General features: G+C 36.5%; 1 protein-coding gene across 5 annotated transcripts in view; it reads left to right on the forward strand.

Moving 5' to 3' along the window:
• The window catches only part of LOC127440121 (disabled homolog 2-interacting protein-like), a 209762-nt gene that overhangs the window by 78812 nt on the left and 110036 nt on the right, over window positions 1-20914 (forward strand). For all 5 annotated transcript variants that reach the window (XM_051696523.1, XM_051696527.1, XM_051696526.1 and 2 more), the window contains 2 exons: window positions 15490-15602; window positions 19042-19160. In XM_051696523.1, coding sequence (XP_051552483.1) covers window positions 15490-15602; window positions 19042-19160 — 232 coding nt within the window. The remainder of the gene's footprint in view (window positions 1-15489; window positions 15603-19041; window positions 19161-20914) is intronic.

A 20914-nucleotide genomic window follows, 5' to 3' on the forward strand; every position in this document is an offset into this window, starting at 1 on the left:
AAGAGTTTCCGTGTTGTTAAGTTAGTAAATGCTGCAATACATTTTGGTAACAGAGTTGTAACTATTTGTCACACTAAGGTGCAGTATGTTGCATTGGTGTGAGATTATGTTGTGCTACCAGAAAACATCTTAACAGCCCTTCTATCAGAGTGCAACTGCCTTCAGTTGCTATAAACACAGTTATTACTGCTTAAAGTACTTTACTTGTCTAAAAAGTAGTTTTTTATTTTTGCTTGAAAAAAAAAATTTTTTTCACAAGCAAATGTAACTCACTTTAATGTGCACTTCTCTCTGGATCCAGAAAACTGGATGCAAACATTTCCTCTTTAACTGTGAGCTCAATTTAGAGTTGCTGTTAATGTGTTTCTCTTGGAACAGTGTCTGGTGGTGAGTGTATATATTGTGCCATAAGCCCAAAAAGTATTTGGACACTTTAGCCTCATTAAAAATAGTATGAATGTCTTTGCATTAAATAACAAAATATCAAACCAAATGGCATTTACTTCAAATAAATATCACAAAATACACTTGTCAAGCAAAGCATTTCACACACAAAAAAAAGTTGTTTCAAATGATAAAGCAAGATATACTGTATATTGGTGAAAATTAAGGAAAAAAGTATTTGGACACATTCTGGTTGTCAGACTTGTGACATATGTTTATAGTTAATGTGATGAGCTGTAAAAACAAAAAACAAAAACAAAAAACCTGGAAATCTGCAATTGTTACCTTAAGGAGTTAATTCTGACTAATCTAACCCTTAAAATTTGTTTAGTTGGTTAAACCTAATGTATTGAGGTTGACACAGAGATATTAAATATTATTTTTGATTTCAGTAAAAGCAGCTAATTTAGATGTCACCACATGGACCACATTTTACGTTAACATTATTTTTATTATACACATATGGTTACTATGTTAAGGAGACCTGAGGGGAACTGTTTTCATACATACTACAAAAGGTCTAGTATCATTTGTTTGCAGATGCCACTTCCTTAAAAGGAATGGTTCACCCAAAAATGATAATTCTATCATCATTTACTCACCCTTAGGAGGACTTTCTTCTTTCCACAAAACACAATCAAGACATTTTAATGAAGATATGATGTCTGTTTGCCCATACAATGCAAGTGAATGGTGACCCTAGGCGAGACCCTCCAGCCCACCCACCAATACAAATTATTAGAGAGTTATGTATTAATTTTGACACAAAAAAGTACAAATTAGTATATAATTAAATACATCCCAAATCGTTTGTGGTGGAGCATAATTTGAACATTTTCTTTAGTAGTCTAAAGTCTATACATTGTATTGTGTAGCATTAATGAAACTATGGACTAAAAACATATTGACACCTGTTCACGTTACACAAAGCACAAGATGAAGTTCATCAAATTGACTTTTCTCAAAAGCCTGCTGTGGCAGTATCATGATACAGTGATGGTACAATATGGTAAAACCTTGGTGTTTTTTTATAATATATCATGGTATTTATATGGTAGGCTACACCAAGGAACATGTCCAATAAACATGGTATTGGCTTGGTACTTGGTGTTTGGTACTTTTAAGCACTTTCATGTAATGTTAGTATTTTGATACACTTTTAGTTTAAAAAATGTCTTTACCTGCAGTAGACGATCGTTCACACTGCACTCGCACTCGCACATGAACTTCTTTATCTTTGGCAAACGACTGAATGCAGCTGCAGGTTTTGTTTCAATGAATTGTACGTAAATATCCACTTCGTTTAGCGCTGTTTTTGTTCTCTGTCTTCTGAAGCACCCCGTTACTGTTTTACTGCGTGACAAAGAGCTTCAAACGATTCAGCCCGCAAGTTAGACAAATTGAGAAAAACCAACTCAAAAGAGCGATTATTTCACGCATCGCTCTGATTGAAATGCCCTGTGATGTTTGGCTGTGTTAACAATGTCATACTTTCCGTACTTCTCTCACTGTTTTTGCCAAACACAGATATGACAGAAACAGTAATAGTATGGTAGTAAGTCATTTTATACACAGTCTATGTTCCATGGGGGGCACCACAACAACTTGTCAGAATGCACAGGCTGCATTTTGTTCGACACAGATTATGTTAAACATACTAAAATTGGCTCGGTAGATCGGTACCCCCGAAGCGATGCCGCCCTAGGCGCTCGCCTATGTGGCCTAATGGGTTGACTGGCCCTGAGCATAAAGGTGTTTTAATCCATGTCTTTTTAAGTGGTTCAATCAGTTTTGGGTGAGAACAGACCAAAATATAACTTCTTTTTCACTCTACATTTTTCATAATCATGACTTCAAACTCGATTACACTTCCAAGTGCTTGACGCATGCGCAGAGCGATAGTAAGTGTAATGGAACTTGAAATAATAATCACCAAGGAGACAGCTGATATCAAGATTAATAGTAAAAAGGAGTTACATTTTGGTCTGTTCTCACCCAAAACAGATTGGATCGCTTCAGAAGACATGGATTAAAACACCTTTATGCTTCCTTTATGTCATTTTTGGAGCTTGAAAGTTTGGTCTCAATTTACTTTTTCATACAGACATCATATCTCCATTAAAATATCTTTGTGTTCTACAGAATGAAGAAAATCGTATGAGTTTAAGATGACATAAGGGTGAGTAAATGATGAGAGAATTATCATTTTTGGGTGGATAATTACTTAAATTTGTATTTTTCTCATTTAAAGCAATTACATTTTTAAATGTGATTTTAGTGTCCAAAATGTAAAAAACAAAAAAACAAAGGGGCCACTGTATATTAAAAAGAGAGAACATTTCCCATATTCAGAATAGTGGTTGTTTAATAATAATCAATATTATTATAATAAAATAATAATGCAATCTTCAAATATTCAAAGCCAAAGATTTGGCCACAGCCTTGGTTATGCTCTTGTATCTACGAAAAGCTTAGTCACTAGGTCACTGTTGTGTCACTCCAAACACTTAAGTACCATAAGCACAAAACTGCATGAGCCGTAAAGCCGAGTTAACAAGCCCTGACTCTAGTAGATGGAGTGAGCATATGTGTGAGGGGATTATTATCAGTTATAACTTTACAGTCAAACAATAAGACAGGTGACCAGGTGCACATATTAAAGCCGGTACAGCAAGCATGCTCTTCCTCACTCAATTTTCCAAACCAGTCAAGCAGGATCATTCAAAATAACTGTACTTCATTATGCGCTACCACATTCCCGCTCTCTCTCTCTCTCACACACACACAGAGTAATTTCAGATGTGATGGCTGTGAATGACTCTTAAACTCTCATCTAGGTTATGGCTATCTGGGCTTATTCAAGCTCAATTCAATCAGTCAGAGAATCGATTTGTGTAGAAGATAAGGTGTTTTGTGATAGGGCTTTGTAATGGTACAGCTGTTTTGGGGGGCTTTGTGGCTTCAAGGTGACACCGCTGTGTTAGACTTTGAAGTAAGAGGTTTGATCAAACAGAAGCAGTGATTACAGGCTGCTCTGGCAAAGTAAGCATCACGATGGATGTCTTAAACTCAGAGTGTTTGTTCTGAATATTGAGAGACAGTTTTAGCTCGGTTGATAATGACATTGTTTGAATGCTGCCTGCTCAGTGAAACAGTGGGGTACAAACAATACTTGCTCATAACTAACTGTGTCTGTGTGTGTATAATTGCTATAGATTGTCTGTGCAATTATGAGTGGGTTTCACTTTGACCAAGATTTTTGTTTGACAGAGAGAGAGAGAAAGAATCAGGAAGTTTTCCAGTGGAATGATTGTTATAGAAATTTTCAACCCAACTATAAACCTGTTTGTTACAGGTTGATTATACTTTTATTTTTTGCATATACTAAAAAAATAAACATTAATATTAGTAAATGCAAAAACTAACATGAACAAACAATTGTTTTTAATAAATTAACATTAAACAAGTTTAATAAATGCTGTGAAATATCATTGTTCAATGTAAGTTCATGATACCTAATGATTTAATTAATGAATAGAACCTTATTGTGAAGTGTTACACAATAAATCTGCAAATTATTCATGTTTAGAGTCTCATGATGTGAGAACGTGAGATGTCACTGGTTGGATCATGCAAATTGAGTGGAAATAGAGCACAATTATGATCTTTGTTATCTTGTTGGGTTTTCTGGCTGATAGCTTATCGGCTCATACATGACAGAAGTTGGGAGCACTTTGGATCTGAATATTCAAATACGGCAGGAGTAGGCCTACTCCGTGAGGTAATGCTGCCTCCATGAGCTCACCTGAGCTCAGCCCTGTTACACAACTGTTAACACACACACGTATACCTTATTCGCAACCAGGATTGGGAGGGTTACTTTTGAAATGTATTCCACTACAGATTACAGAATACATGCTATAAAATGTAATTTGTAACGTATTCCGTTAGATTACTCAAGGTCAGTAACGTATTCTAAATACTTTGGATTACTTCTTCAGCACTGGTATATTTTTTCACTTGTTTTGACTATAAAAACTCTGCCAGTACAGTAAGACAAAATACACATGTTAAAAATACATTCTCTGAAAAACCTAAATATCTTACGCAGTGTTGTTTTAAGTATTTTTAGATATTTTTACAGGAAACAATACAAAAATTATTATGAAGAATAAGATTTTTGCCCTAATATCAAAGGTCTTACTAGAAAAAAAGAAATTATGATCCAACGTGAATTTTCTTGATAAAAAAATATGATTGTTCCTGGTAACGTGGACGTAAGATGGCTAGAAATAGCATTTTAGCTTTGCGTAAAGCTGACAATTTACACAAGGTTTATTTCTATTTCTTCTGCTCCAAACTTACTTCAGACTTACTCCTCTGTCTGCTCGTATGAATGTAACGCATCATAAGAAAGTGTTCCACTGCTGTTCAAATGCACTTTGGATCGCATCATTTATATGTATAAATGTTTTCTATCTGAAAGCACTAAATATTAAATGAAACAAATGACAATAAAATGCAAAGTAATCTCTTCAGTAATCAAAATACTTTTTGAATGTAACTGTATTCTAATTACCAATTATTTAAATTGTAACTGTAGTGGAATACAGTTACTTATATTTTGTATTTTAAATACATAATCCCGTTACATGTATTCCGTTACTCCCCAACCCTGTTCGCAACACTGCAGTATATAGGCACACATAAAAACCCTGTAAGAGCCAGGGATGGGCCCTGATTGTCAGTTAGCTATTTGACTTGTCTTCCAACAACTGACTAGATGATTATTGGGGTTGACTCATTTATCTAGATATTTTCTGATATGTTTTTTATTCTTTATAGTCTTGATGATGGTGCTTTAACTGTGGTTTAGCTGTTAGTAGGTCTTGCTAGAAGGTATGGCTCAATCTTTGAAAATGTCGCAAAAGTCATCATTGCTGTTACTAAGGTTAGGTTTAGTTGTACTGAAGGTTTAGGGTTAAGATTGAGATTACGTTTAGGGGTAGGGCTAGGTCTAGGGTTTCTGTGGGACTCCAAATAAACACAATATTGCATGCAAGTCCTGCGAAACTTTGAAACATGGCCCTGTTAGACAGTTTGCACAGTAAAATCCACTCTTAGAAGTTTAAATTCATCTCCTTTAAATCACCTCTGATACAGCCATACACATTCAGACGGTTTTGTTATGTTTCATGCAGTTTTATGAGTGTCCCACCATGAGCTTAGAGCTTTTAAAAAAGCAGCTCCAGCATTCTGTTCTATTCTGAATTTTTTTTAATTATTAATTTATTTTTATGAAAAAATGTCCAATGTAAACATCCTCTAAAAAACACTTCAGATCAGACTCAGGTGAATCCAAACCAGCCTTATAGTGAGGGGCTTCCTTAAGACAAATTAGACCACAAAACATTTAAGCAACCCACCATCTAGTCAATTTTGGAAATATGTAGTTTTGCACATCCCTAGGATGAACACATTTGAAAACATGAACAGGATCTGGTGAGCCGTTTGTTCATAGAGTCAAATGTCAACCACAGCTGCATGTGAGAGTTTGTGGAGTGTTTTCTCTTTCCTGCTGTTTCTAGCTTTCCCTTCCTTCCTTTGTCCCTCCCCTTCGCTGTTCATTTCTGATAATACGGCATTACATCACCATAGTACCAGCTGCTAAATGGTGTAAGGGGTACACTTTTCTGAGAACAGAACAATCCCAGCTCTTCCCTCTGTTGGGCAACTCATGGGATCATGATTAGTGAGCTTAGCTATGACTGTCAGTTACTGGCAGCTGTGTTTCTCATGTTTACTCTGCATTATCTCATAGGAATACTATGTCAGAAGATCATGGTGGAGGTTGTTACTGATGTGAGACCAGTTTGTCAGTATCTTACATTATTGTGACCAAGTTGTAGGCTGGTAAGCTGGTCTGAGATAAGTTCAATGCCACTTTGTTGGGGCCATGATCCCATTGACACACTGAGCTGTGGTGAATATGGGTGAAATGAGTTTGAATCTGGCTTGCGACATTTCATGATAAAATTTTCTATCAAGTCTTGACTATAGACCTTATTCACGCTAGCGTCATCTTAGATTTTAATGGGAATGACAACGAGGCTGTGAGGGACAGACTTACCATCTCTTCAATGGCATGCATGGTATAAAGCTGTAAAAAGCTTCTTAATCACATCTGATTTTCCACAACTCATGTTGACGAGTTTTTACAACTGAATGTTCTTAGAAAGATAATTTTTCAATGTTTTGTCCACAGAATGATCCAAAAACACTTTAAACTGCAGTAAAGTCCATTGAAGATGGATTTTGTGTTATTATTTTTATTTTATTTTTATTTATTTTTTTGTCACGGCCTTGATGTCATTCCTATTAAAAATCAATGATGGCGCTGCTGTGAATAAGGTCTATTATCATTTCCGCAATCATCTCTCTACAGAGCTGTGGTCTAGTAGTTAGGGCTTGTGCTTTGATATATAGCACCGTGGTGCTCATGTGGGGAGCATAAGTTTGAATCCAGCTCGTGACACTCTTTGTTTTTACCTCTTCTCACCATCAATTCATGTCATCACTATGCTTCTAAATATATATATTTTTTTACAGTAACTTTTTTACAGCACCTCACTTCAACATTGGCTCAACACTGGCGAGTTTATCGTACTCAGTGCAGAGAATTGAGGAAGTACAATTGAATGCTGTATGGAATGTGGATAGGTTTGAACTAGAATACTGCAGGAGTTTCCACAAAATGTCATATTTCATCTGTTTATACAGGAAACTGATGTACATCTCAAAGTAAAATTGTTGCCAAGATTGTCAAAGGATGATCTGATCAAATTGTCTGTGCTTATCATAGGATGTGTAAATGGAGTGTGCATATGCGTGTGTATCTGTGTTTTTATCGTGCAAGCTATAGTGCTATCCAAAATGTTAACAATAACAGATCTGGTCAGCCAGGAAAGTCAAAACAGACAAAGTAAGAAATAAAGACAGGAAATTAAGAGAAAAAGAGAGGTGAAAGGACAGCTGAGATAACACTGATTCAACAGGCATGGGAATACAGAACGTTGTAGACCCAGAGAAGGGACAGAAAATAACCATAGTCAGAATTGTTTGATATCTAGAAAATCTCTTTAAAATCTCATGAAATTAAAATTTTAAGGCTTTTAGTCCATGTCTGTATGTTTTATGGCCGTCTAAATGCCAGTGTACTCCTAAAAGTTGGCAACATTAACTTTTATCCAATATGCAGATATAAAATTTACAGTCTTTCTCTTATGGAAAATATACTGAAGTAATGACGATTCATAATGCACTACACAGAATTTTGTCCAATCAAATGCTCTCTAGAAAGAGAACCTCCAATCTACCCCTAATACTACCTGTTGAAATAGGAAATATATCAACAGAAGAGCGAAAACTTATCAAGCTCATCAGGTGATTTCATGGGGTATTTAAAGCTCTAATAGTTTAGTAAGGTTTTTCTGACTGTTGTTTAGTTTTGTTATTGATTCACTATGAGATCATTATTTTATGTGTGTAATTGGATTGTGTGTATGCGCGTGTTTGTGTGTGGGTCAGTATGTGTATTCTATTTCCTGGAATGAGAGTTTTCTGCAACACCATGTGCAAAAACACCAACTTCCCTTTGCTATGCTTTCCGACACACATTTTACACGGACACACACACACCAACTCTCGCTCACTCACTCTCTCTGTTACACACACTTTCATTCTCACACACGTGATCTTACAGATCTGACCAAATTATATAAATATATATAAAAATAGCAGATTCTGACAGACAAGATGTAATACTTCAGCCTGCAATGTTTCTCCAGACCACCAATTGGCACTAGCGTCCTGAGTCCCCTTGGTTCCCACACTTGTTATGTTGATTGTTAACACCTGTGTGTTTCCCTATTTAAGTTCACCTGTTTCATCTTCCTGTGTTCAGTCTTGAGCCAACCTACCTAGATCACCTGAGTTTTTGCCAGTTTAAGTCTCTGTTTTTGAACATTTTGGCTGTTTGTTTATTTTTTTTACCTGTGAAGGATGGCTTCCTGTTTTTGTTGTACTTTTTGAGATATAACTCCAGTAAAAGATCCCTTTGTTCTCTGAGCTAGAGGACAGTGTACATCACACCAGAGAGCCAGGTTCGATCCCCATTGTGGGTGACACATCACACAAGAACCATGTTACTTCTGTAAAGTAGATGTTGATGTTTCCAAAAAGCTTCATCAATGAAGCAACACATGTGGTCTTGAATACTGCCTTCATAAAAACCTTTTCCAGCAGCATTTGATGTTCTGCATTATATAATAGAGAGGCATTTTAGGGCCAGTTATTTTGCATTAGTTGTGTCCACCTTTTCTTTTTGTGGTTAATTTAGGAACAGAAATGTCCTTCAGGAACAAAGAGGATGAAAGAGTTGTACCTGCAGCTGAGTCCTCCCCTTTGACCCTCTTTACCAAAGTGGAGGTGGTTTAGAGCGCACCAGTTTATTGCAAGAAAGTGGCGTTCCCTTTTACATGCACTGTATAAGCAGCATACTCTTTATGGTGGCTCGATCAGTATGTAGCTTTCTCCACAGCAATGTAATTTCCCTGTGCGCTTGTGTAAATAACAAATATGAGATCAGAGGAAGACTTCACTATTTTATTCTCTGTTGCTTCGCTTTATTTCCAGGTATTGTTGTTGTAGTGTTCGTTTCCTTAACTTTCTTTTCGCAACCTGCAACGAAATTGCACTGAAATAGTGGGGTTTCCCTCTTATGTAAAACTCTGGGATTCCCCCAATTTACGAGTGCATGAAAGCGAACGTGAGGGACAGTCGACATATACACATTGGTGTGTATAAATGGGTATAATTTATAGTGTGTGTGCTTTTCCCGTGGTACTTCTAGAAATGTTGTTGACCTGTTGTAGGGCTCAATCCTATGAAGTTTGGTATCCAGTCTGTTCACGCACATGCGCACTCCTCACAAACCTGTAAGAAAGAAGATGCGTGTACGTTAACATGACCACATTAAGCCGTTCCTAAAGCATTAGGGAATTGCCGTTCTTATTTACATGACATTTCAGAACACTGCTTTCTGCAAAAAAGTCAGTGACTGCCCACTTTTTCAGTAGCCTTGCTTCTGGAAGTATTTTTTTTCCTTAATTTTCCCCAAAGGGATTTCAAAAAAATATAAAATTATTATTAAACCAAACCAACCAGCTCCAAGATGAATCACAGCATTTCAAAGTTTAATTTGAAGCGCAAATGTATTTGTAAACATAAAAATGGCAAAGGTACAAGGCTGTACACTTGATTGTTTTAATGAGGGAATACAATACCGTGCAGCATTGCGAATGATGTAATTGAATATAAAAAATGACAATGTATATACATATCAATCTATAGACTTGTAATTATTGATTATACAACATTTATTATACAATATTTTACATTTATTGCAAAACATTCAGATACGTACAGTACAAATTTACAAGTAGTTTGAGAGTTTAGGGAGACCGATTAATTAAATCACACTGACTTTTGGATTCTACTGAAGCATACACCATCACTTTGCTCATCTCTGACCTCTAGTTAGGTCTATGTTGAAAGGTTTATACATTATCTCAAAATCAATTTCTCTAAGGAGAAAATGAATGCAACTTGTACAACCTAACTGTTGCACTCTATTCCAATTGATCTGGGCCTCTAATTCAATTAAGTTCAGTTACCTAGTAGGTGTGATCCAGGAAGTAGACAGCCACTTGGATCACAATTCAGTTCAACATTGTGCCTTGAGCAAGTCACTAAACCTCAGGCTTCTCCATATTGAGTGTCCTTGTTATTAAGTATTGTAGGTTGCTTTGGCTAGAAAACATGTGGTGAGTGGCTTGTCCACAAAACATTTAAATTGGTTTAATGTCTATCATACCACAGCCTCTGCAGAGAAGAGATAGAAATCACTCTATGATTCATTTGCTTTTATATTATGCATTACTACCATTGTTAATGGTCTGCACTGCATTACAAAACAGATGGTTATTACAAATACATAGCAAACACATGCATGCATTATGACACTGCATTCACACATGAGACTCTTCGGAGAAGTTGACACGGCAGATATGTATTTGAAAAAGTGGATGTGGAGATTGTAATATACAGGCATAATCCTGACAGCATGTGTGTTTCTGTCAGTTTTCTTTTACTGACTTAGAGAAAATGTTTTGCCCTACATTTTTTCCCTTTTCAACAAGTTGACATGTGGATAGCTCTCTCTTTTTTGTGTGTGCTCTTGGGGTTTTGCATGGCTGTAAAGTCATAGAAGCAGAGTGATCTTTAGGAGCAGGTGCATGGAATGTTTGAAAAAAGAACAAAGATAGAGAGCACACATGCACACACACACTTTGCATACGCAAACCATCCCTATTGTGACACAATGGGCCTCATTCATGAAACATGAACAGAACAAATTTCAGTTTGTGCTTTTAATTACTATAGACTAACCCTACACCACACCCTAACCCTTTCTCTAAAAGACAGCTTTTTTGCATTTTTAGAATTAATGACATAAAATATTATTTACTTAATTCATAAAATGATTGAGGACATCACCAAATGTTCTCAAAGGGAGGGTTTGTCAGATTTAGCTCACTATTAGTAGTACAGTCTATTTTATTGAGTTATATGTGCAGTGATCTAAGTACAGGTGTTAAATTATGAGCCATGTTCTGTAATCTCATTCTCATTCTCAGGAGTGTCCTTTACAGGAAAACCCAGAAATATTGGCTGTGTCTCATTAGGAAGGATGCGTCCTCCAGAGGTCACATTTGTCGGCCGCATACGTCATCGAGGCTGTCTCATTTCAGAAAAGCGAGTAGGACACTTCAAATGCGACCTTCTTTCATGGGAATTCGGAGGATGCTTGAGGTGTATCCTTCGTGGGCACTCACAACCCACAATTCTTTGCTTCAACGGAAATGTGTAAAAAAATTATGCCAATTTGCCCATAAATATGATGTTCAAACGCAAGGAATGTTAATTCCCAAGTTAAAGTACCTCAGTAGATGGGTGCAGAGTATACAATATGTATAATTATATTAATATATAATTAAAATAAAGTATTAGACTAAAAGTACACCTGTAAAATCTATTTTCTTTTCTCTTTACATCTTTATAACTCTCCTAAATTTACCTCATACATTCCCTTCCAAAGGGACTTTGTTCCCTTCTCACTCAAAGTGCTTGCGTTTGTTAAAGAGTGGCGTGCTGTCATAGCAACCATGTTATATTCCATTTCCATTTGTCCTATGAAGGTCGTCTCGTTTAAACGAGGCTTGTTTAAAGGAGGACACTCGGTATACTGCAGCCTTCAAAGGACGCATCCTACCTAGCATGCAGCCTTCCAAACGAGACACAGCCATTGTGTCCCAGCCCACAGCTCACTGGAAGTGTGCGTTCTGACCCTTCTGTGTGTGTTGTGCTGACAGTTGGCCTTGTTTCTGTAAGAGAGTATTCTAAGACTAGCTGAATTCTCTGCAGGTTTCAGATGTGGTTGCTATGGGAACAGTAGAGCTAGGCGATTTGTCCTTTATGACCACTGGGAAGTTAGCTGTCAATCGAGTTTCACAGAGGACAGCCGGGTCTAATGGAAACACATGTTTAAGCTCAAGGAGAGAGAGAGACAGATATGCAGGTGTTTGTGTGTGGGCGTGTTCATCATCTTTGTGTATATATGACTTTCTACAATGTTTTACAGAGGTTGCATTATGACACTGTTTCTTATTTTGTTTAAACAACAAAAGATATTTAAAAATTAACATTTGCACCAACATAATGGTGCTTTATCAGTGTCTAGGGAAAATGAAATGAATTGCTGTTTGACTTCTGTGACAGAAATACAAACTGTATTGAAGGACATGTTTCCATTCAAATTAAAGGGATAGTTCATTTAAAAATGAACATATAAGGAGATGTTACATAGAATAGTAGCCGCAGTCACCATTCACTTGAACATCTCCTTTTGTGTTCCACAGAAGAAAGTCATATTTATTTGGAACAACATGAGTGTGAGTAAATGATGACAAAATTCTCATTTTTGAGTGAACTATACCTTTAAGATTGTTACAAGCAAATAAAACTCTACCTTACAATATAAACTGTGAACATCAGTAAAGGTGTATTATATGTATTTTTTTCTTTGATTATGTAACTAATCAATAATTTTACACTACCACTAACTTACACTAACTTAAAAGTACAGTGGTATTACCATGTTTTTTTGACATGGTACCATGGAACATGGTTCAGAAACATTGATAATGTCACGTTTGGTATTTTTCAGCATGTAAATGTCATTGTTGATGAGTATGGTAATCATTCAGAACCATGCTGTGCTGTATATCTACATTAAGTACTGTAGTATCACCATGAGATACCAACCATTGTTCATAGAATAATGCTTTATGACAATAATAGCAGCAGCCACAGTATACACAAACCAGTGCTCAGTAATTAATCCTAAATCTAAATGATCTGAAGTGCAGATGTTGTTATAGAGAGTTAAATTCATTTTCAAATAACCGTTTCCCATAAACAAACAGCCGTGTGTGTTTGTGCCTGTGTTTGTGCCTATTTTTTGTTCTGCCTGCGTATTCAGGTGGTTGGCACTTGTAGAACGGTCTTCTCCTGGGGCAAGAAAGACTAAATGAAACCACGCTGATCTTCACATTAATCTAAAGCCACACACATAATAGCCACAAGGACGCTGTTTTTATTTGTCAATATTAAGCACACACTGTCTCTTGCTCTCTCACTCTCACTCCTTAAGCACTGCTGAGTTCCTTCACATTTTATATCTTTAACAAGCAGACACTCACACCGAGAGAGAGAGTGAAGGACATATCCTCTCCTAGATCAAACTACACGGCTCCTCTGTTAAATTCTCATTACACATCTCCACTGGGCTTAATGGAAACTGGTTGACTTGATTGAAGTTTAATAATCTGCTGTTGAAACGAATTTTATCAGGATAATATGATATCTTTCAACTTATACCTTTTCTACCTTCCACACCATTCTAGGTTTATAATTTTAAAATTGATTTGGAAAGTAATCATGATCTGAGAGAAGAATCTCTGCTGTATTTGGGTAGTTGTCAAATAGTGACAGCTGTGTCCTGCTGTATGGCATGCTACACTTCATCTAAAACTATTTTAAACTGCATTTTTAGTCTTGCATAGACATGCAATGATGACCTCATATTAATTGAGAGACTGCACATACTGGAAAAGGTGTACTTAAACATGCCACACTGAATTGAACGGTGTAAGACTAAGTGAACTGCAAAAAAAATAAATAAATAAAAAAAGCCATAAAATGCTCCAAAATGGTGAAAAAATAAATACATTAAAACAGTTTGAACTGTTAAAGCACTTAAAATATAGACTTTCTCTCATACAGTGGCCACAAATGTATGAATATTATTACATTAGACAACAAAATATCAAACAATGGTAATTTATTTTAAAGAAAAATAAATTAATGACACATTTAAAAAGAAAACGTAACAACAGCAAGTTTTAAGTTTTAAATTAAATATAAAATAACTTCTATACTAAGATGAAGACAAAAAGTATTGTGACTGTTGGAACATTTCCATAGCTGGGTCACCTGTTTGAAAAAGTACTGACTTCATACATCCACTAATAATCACATTGGCACCAGACGCTCAAAAGACATTGCAAAAATGGCACAGAAAAGTAACATTAGTTCTTAGTAAAGCTTTAGCATCATTTATTTACAGACACCAATTGGTTCAATATTTTAGATCTAATGCAAATTCATTTTCAGACATTTGTGTGGCTTAATTTTGCATTCCACTGTACATTCATATAAAATATTGAAAAATAAATAAATAAAGCTGTCTATGTTATTTTTTAACTATCCATTTGTCATCCATCTAGACATCCAAACAAAATACCAAATGGATGAAATTTGGGATATTGGGTGAAATTGTGCTTGAAAAAAAAAACGTATTTCTTTTCTTTCCCTTGTGAGTGTGTGATGGGACTTTATTCATATAGGGTTTTGTAGGAATATCATAGTAGGAATAGAGTGGAAGGATTTAGGAGCTTTGCATACTGATGGCACAATGGAGGAGAAGGCTGATGACTTTATAAATGAGCTATTAGGATGTGTATGACAGACAGCTCTGAAGATTATGACAGTGGAAGATCAGTCACTGAAAGGAAGGTATTGGCATGATGTTTTTCTGTGTATCCGATTACATGCAATGTGAGTCTCACATTCAGTACACACACACAACAAACACACTATATGCACACTTGGACAGCATGCTAGGATTTGTGTTTCTGATGAAGATAAGGGCAAAAAGGGTATAGACCAAGTGTATGTGAGAGAGAGTTTATTCTTGATTGCATTATAAAATACCTTAGTTGTGGGTGTTTACATGCTTCTGCATTAGTATGGTAGGTAATATTGTGAGTAAATACAATTTATTCTTTTGTCCAATGGTACAATACTGTATACCACATGATTTATTCATAGGTTGAACATGCAGGTGAACCAAGTGGAACTGCAAAAATAATAGCTATTTTCAAACAGGTTTTCCAAAGTACTCCTCCAGTCTGCTTTTGTTCAAACAAACATATAATTCTGCCCCAAACTCATGCCGTTGGTTGAGCCAGTGTTGCTATGTCAGGCTGGCCAGCATGCTCAAACAAATACAGCAATGTTTTGAAAGCCACAAAGCCAAAGTGTTTATACTTTTCAGGTAAATCAACTAACGCATGGCCTAATTAAATTTGCCTATCCACAGTAAGCTAGAACAGGAGAAGGTATTTTAGTATAGAAAAATGACATCACCTTTAACCTATACTGTTATTCTTTTAGGTGTCATATACATGTACAGATGTGTCTGTAAATATGGGCAAAACTTTTAATATGTTAATGTCAATGTTGTCAAGGATTTTCTTTAGTAAAAAAAAAATCTCTTTCTTTTTGTGTTCCTCTGTCACGCAGACTCTCCACCTGAGAGGACAGGGCGGAGACGTAGCATGCCAGGCTCCACCCCTGACAAAGCCCCACCCACAATGGAGCCCACTGCTACTGCTGCTACACCCTTCAGGGTCACAGTAAGTATTATATGTGTGTTTGTGATACTGTATGTAAGAGTGTGTGCATCTGATTAAATGTAACCTGGACTCCAGATGTGTACTACATACTAGCAGCACTTACATATGTTGTATCATAGAAGCATCTTTATTGCTAGTTTTTCTTAAGATCTGCCATATAAAAGCTCCAATCTCAATAAAATTTGTCAAATGCTAATTTCCTACTGCAAGCTATAATCTTGAGCTATAATGTAATTTTGTATTAAAATGCACAAATCAAAAGTCACACAAAATGTTATACCCAGAATAAAGGCCATAAACCAAGATCAAGCCTAATAAGTATAAAGTTGAGGCCTAGATCAAGGCTTTCAAATATTCTTAAAACAAATGCTATGGAGTTTATAGACCTATATCAGGATATTAGACAGAGATACAGACAAATGTATGAAATATAAGATTTAGAAAAAGGTGACATTTTATTGATGGGCATTGGGGAAGAATTAACTCTGTGTGAATGCTTAAGGCCAAAGTATACTTTGGTTGTCCGCATTGCTGATCACTCCATGCACAGTAGCGAGATGCATATTTCATCATCAGCACAGTCTGCGGTGTTTGTAGTGCGCATGCATCAGACACGTTCATATTCGCTCTTGGTCAAAAGAGTATACTTTGAAAAGCAACTCAGGAAGAGTATACCCAGGCCTTTAGAGTAACTGGATTTGCAATTTCTTTTTTTTTTTTTTGTGAGAGTGAGCTCTATTAGCAAGAGATAAAAAGCTGATTCAGTCTGTAAGTAGTCGTTTCGAATTGAGGCTCATATTATGTGCCGGTTACAGGAAGTAAATCCTTAGCAATCAAGGTGGTATTCAGTATTTTTCAACATCTGTATCTAATTCTGTCTTATGTAGTGGCTGAATGCGATTGTTGCTGTTGCGTGTTTTTAAAAAAAAAAAAAAAAACATTTTTATGTGGTTGCTGCTAATCATTTAACTGAATGCAGATGTAATTACATTTAAATGAGATCTCTTTGTGACTCAAGAGCAGCTTGACCTCCTAGCTTCTGACATCTACCGAATCATGCCCAATTAGTCATCTAGTGCATAAGAAATGAACTGGGGCACATGGATTTGCTAAAATTTCCTGCAAAGCCTTGAATTATGACATCCACAATCTGATAACACTGAAATTCCACCCTAATTGTTTTAGTAGTGCACATGTTTGAACAAGTGTGAGGCAAAGAATAGAAGCCTTTGAGATTTCAATGTAAGATACGACTTTGGTACATTATAAGGTCAGTCTACATGAGTAATTGATGCTGTAAAGTAATTATAATCCCTCTGCACCCCCCATTGGCATGCAATGGTAATGTACCCTTAAAAAGCAAGTCATGAAAACTGAACAGATCTAGATTTTTCTCCCGTCTCCATGTCCTCCATTAATCTTTCTTTTCTCTCTTCCTCCCTCTGTTTCTCCTCTTCTATGAGCTCTTATTCACTGTGCATGACTAATAGCATCACTACAGGTCTGGTTTTGACTCTTAGTCATAAGCAAATGTATTTATTGACCTTGAACATTATTTCTGTAACATTAAGTATTAGCATGTTTCCAGTGTGTTTTAAAGCCCACTCTGTTTACTAATCAGGTGTGAGTATATCTTAAAGAGAGGGGGTATAATTCACTAAGAATGAATTGCAGCCAGTAAAAGTGCTGTTTAAATGCATGCACTGGTTTATCGGCAGATTCACTAAAGGAATAATGCAGATTAGGTAACGATGCAAACACGGCCAGAAAATCTGCAATTTTCACAATTCCAATCTTGCGGGCTGGTTCTGAGCACTATATAGTGGAGGTTGCAGCCGCATCATTCCACTACTGTGATCCAAAGACATTAATCATCTCTTTAACATGCTGAAAGTGTGCTTGACCACACCGCACATTTGGATATATGCCTAGTTATAATGCTCTTCTTCATCATTTGATCATTATCTGAAGAATTACTACTGTTATGATTGATAAAAAAATTTTCACAGACATCTCTTTTAAATAAAATGCTGTTTACTGTCTGCTTTCCTCGGGCGGTCACAGCGCGAAGTTTATTGCACATGGAAAATGGAGTTTTGCGAATTTTACACAATCTAAAATTAGCCTAATTTACATACAAAAGAGGCATGTTTGCACGGAAAGGAACGATAATGATGTATCACTATTTCAGTGCTGATTGTGCCCGCTTAAACTAGATTGCAGGTGGTTACTATGTAAATAAGACACAGATTTTTATGTCGAAATACCATGCACATAATGGCTCAACTGTTTAGTGAATTTGCCACAGAGTGTGGGAAAAGGACAAGAACAAGGAACAGTTCTGTACTGTGTTTGTCTCCCAATAGCTCAACAGGTGCTGGCAATACCAACTCGCCAAGGTCATGGGTTCGATTCCCAGAGAACATACAGTACATGTTGATAAAATGCATACCTTGAATGCATTTTATCAAGTCGCTTTGGATGAAAGTGTTTGCCAAATGTGTAAATGTAAGATCAAGGACATTGACTGTCAACATCCTTGACCTGTTCGATAGTTGCTTATTAACATGGCTTAACATTGCATACCATGACTGAACTATTGACCCTCCATATTTAATTTTTTTCTCTTTTCTTTCAGATCTGCTGCAGTATTTTCACAATTTGTTTTATGTTTGGACGGGGGACTTGTGTATTATTCAGACGTCTTCTTATTTTTGTTTATCAGTCCTCCTCTGATTTGATTCCCTTTACTTTTGGTGCTGCAGAATGGCACGGTGAAGCACTCTGACTGATTGCTCTTTGATTAAGACATGTTGTTTGTGATGATTATTTGCATATATTGTGAAAAGTAATCAGTGGGGGGGCTTTAATTATGTAGAATATACAGGATGTGTTAATTGTGAGTGGGAACGGTCTGCTTTCTGTTTGTTTACTAACACTTTCTTGTCAGAAACTTGTGCTAGCACCTGATGCTATCTGATCTGCTATCTCACATCTGTTTCACTCTCAAAATACCTTCCTCCCCCTCTCTCTCTCACACACACTTTCTTTGATATTCTTTTATATTCTCTCTCTACTAAAGTGGTCTCACAGTGAGGATCATACTTTGTCCTTGACTCTCATATCCTTGTCTTATGGTTCCCCTGTCTTTCTGTCTTTCTTTTTCTCTCTTTCTCACTTTATGCTTCCCTTTCCCCATGCCCTTGATGCCAACCTGCTGTCTCCATGGTAACCACTGCCTAAAGGAAGTTGAGTCTTGAGCCACAAAATGTGACAGGTGCTTTCACAGAAAAGGGTGTATAAAGTGGAAGAATTAAGAAGTGATGAATGTATGAGATGGTGGTGGAAGATCAATATGAAATGAGAAAGAGCGATGCAATGAGTTTCTGTTCTGCCTGTGATTATTCTGACGTCTCTCTCTCTCTCATTCTCTCATTAGGGGTTTTTGAGTCGCAGGTTAAAGGGCTCAATAAAGCGCACTAAGAGTCAGCCTAAACTGGACAGGAACAGCAGTTTCAGACACATCCTTCCAGGCTTTAGACCTGTGGACAACGACAGGTAAAGAAAAACTATATTACTTCATACTCAAGCCTTTATGTAGCTATTGAGGAGCGCTCGACTGTAAGGTTTTTTTAATTTAATTTTTTGCCACCCCGGTCAGGTAGATTTAATGTGTATCAAGATGGCAAGATGTATCACAGACTGAATAGGAAAGTGTCTATGTGTAAATGTGTTTGCATACGTTTGCATTCTGTTTATAATATAACTCCATATATTAATATAAGATTATGCATATTCCTGTGTCTGTACTGCATAATTTGCTGCACAGTGAACAATAGTGTATGAATAGTGTGTTGTGTGTGTGTGCGGTTTAAAAGTGTGTGTCTGGTTATTGAGGTCACTTTTGACATGCCTCTCTTGTCAGTGAAAAGCGACAGAGCTTTGCAGTCCAATCTGTCATCTGCCTGTTTCTCGGATATGCTCCTTCATGCATCCTTCTCTTTCCCTTATCCCATAAATATTCCTCACATTAAACAGACTGTACCTGTGCCCTGCTCTTCAGCTTCTGCTCATTTCTGTGCAAATTTGTGCTTCCAAAATTTGGCAAGGACTTTATTTGACCACAAATTGATACACTTACTGTTACACATAATTTTCAGAAAATTGACAGTTGTAGTGGTAGAACTAGAAATAAATTGATGTGGTGTTTCAAATCAAGCAGTTTATTCCTATTTTCTAGCTAAATTCTTTTGATTTTAAAGTTGAAATGATATTGAGGTATTGTGAGATGAGAGGAAGGATGAGTGTTGGTCTGAAAGTCAGGGTGAAAGTCTGAAGAGGACATGAATTAAGGCAGCATTGATTTTATACCTTCAAGGAATTTAGAGCTCAAATTTACAATCTTATAAAATATTGAAATTTTATTTAATTGGTATTTTTGCTTTACAGTGATTTATTTCTAATTTCTGATCTATGTATAATTCGTTTTTTGAATCTATGACACTAATGCACAGCCTACATTCTTCTGCAGTGTGGGATGCGAACAGGTAAACTATTCACCGTTCTCGAGCTGTGCGCTGGTGCGGCCGTGTTGAGTCTACTCATCAGAGTTTTAGTCTGCTCACTAAAAATTGAGTGGACAAAATTGAGGCAAGATATTATTCTATTTGCTCTATTGACTCAGAAACACTGGATTCAGCACATACAGTATTTTTTTAGATATAAATTGAGATTGTAACGAGTCTGACAGAGAAGTTTTAAGCACGTCTGTATAGATAAATGTACACCATATGGCCAAAATTATGTGGACAACCACTTTATAATGCATCTCCATACAATGGCATTCTAGGGCATTATGTGCTTCCAGCTTTGTGGCAAGAGTTTGAGGAGAGCCCTTTTCTATTCCAGCATGACAGTCCCCCTGTGTACAAAGAGAGGTCCAAATACTGCGTCTGGTTTGTTATTGCAATAACTCCCTTTCACTATGTAAACATAGTGTAGTGGTAAGCCTTCTCAGAACAGTGGAAACTCTTATTGCAGCAAAAATTGATGCATAATCTTTTCAAATTAAATGTTCATCAAGCACATATGATGTTCATAAACGTTTGGACACATAGTGTACGTAAATATTAACACATGCATTACATTGAAATGCTTTCTAAATGTTATTATTGTAGCTTATGTGTGGTTTGTAGATGCTGCTTTGGTAGGATTTTGTCACAAATCTGCAAAGGTCCTGTCAAGGGACTGATAATGTTTCTTAACTAAAGGAATATTGCCAAAATAAAACACTTTATTTTACAGTGTCTGTG

This window comes from Myxocyprinus asiaticus, chromosome 4 (genome assembly GCF_019703515.2).
Source record: "Myxocyprinus asiaticus isolate MX2 ecotype Aquarium Trade chromosome 4, UBuf_Myxa_2, whole genome shotgun sequence".
NCBI classification, from domain to species: Eukaryota; Metazoa; Chordata; class Actinopteri; order Cypriniformes; family Catostomidae; genus Myxocyprinus; species Myxocyprinus asiaticus.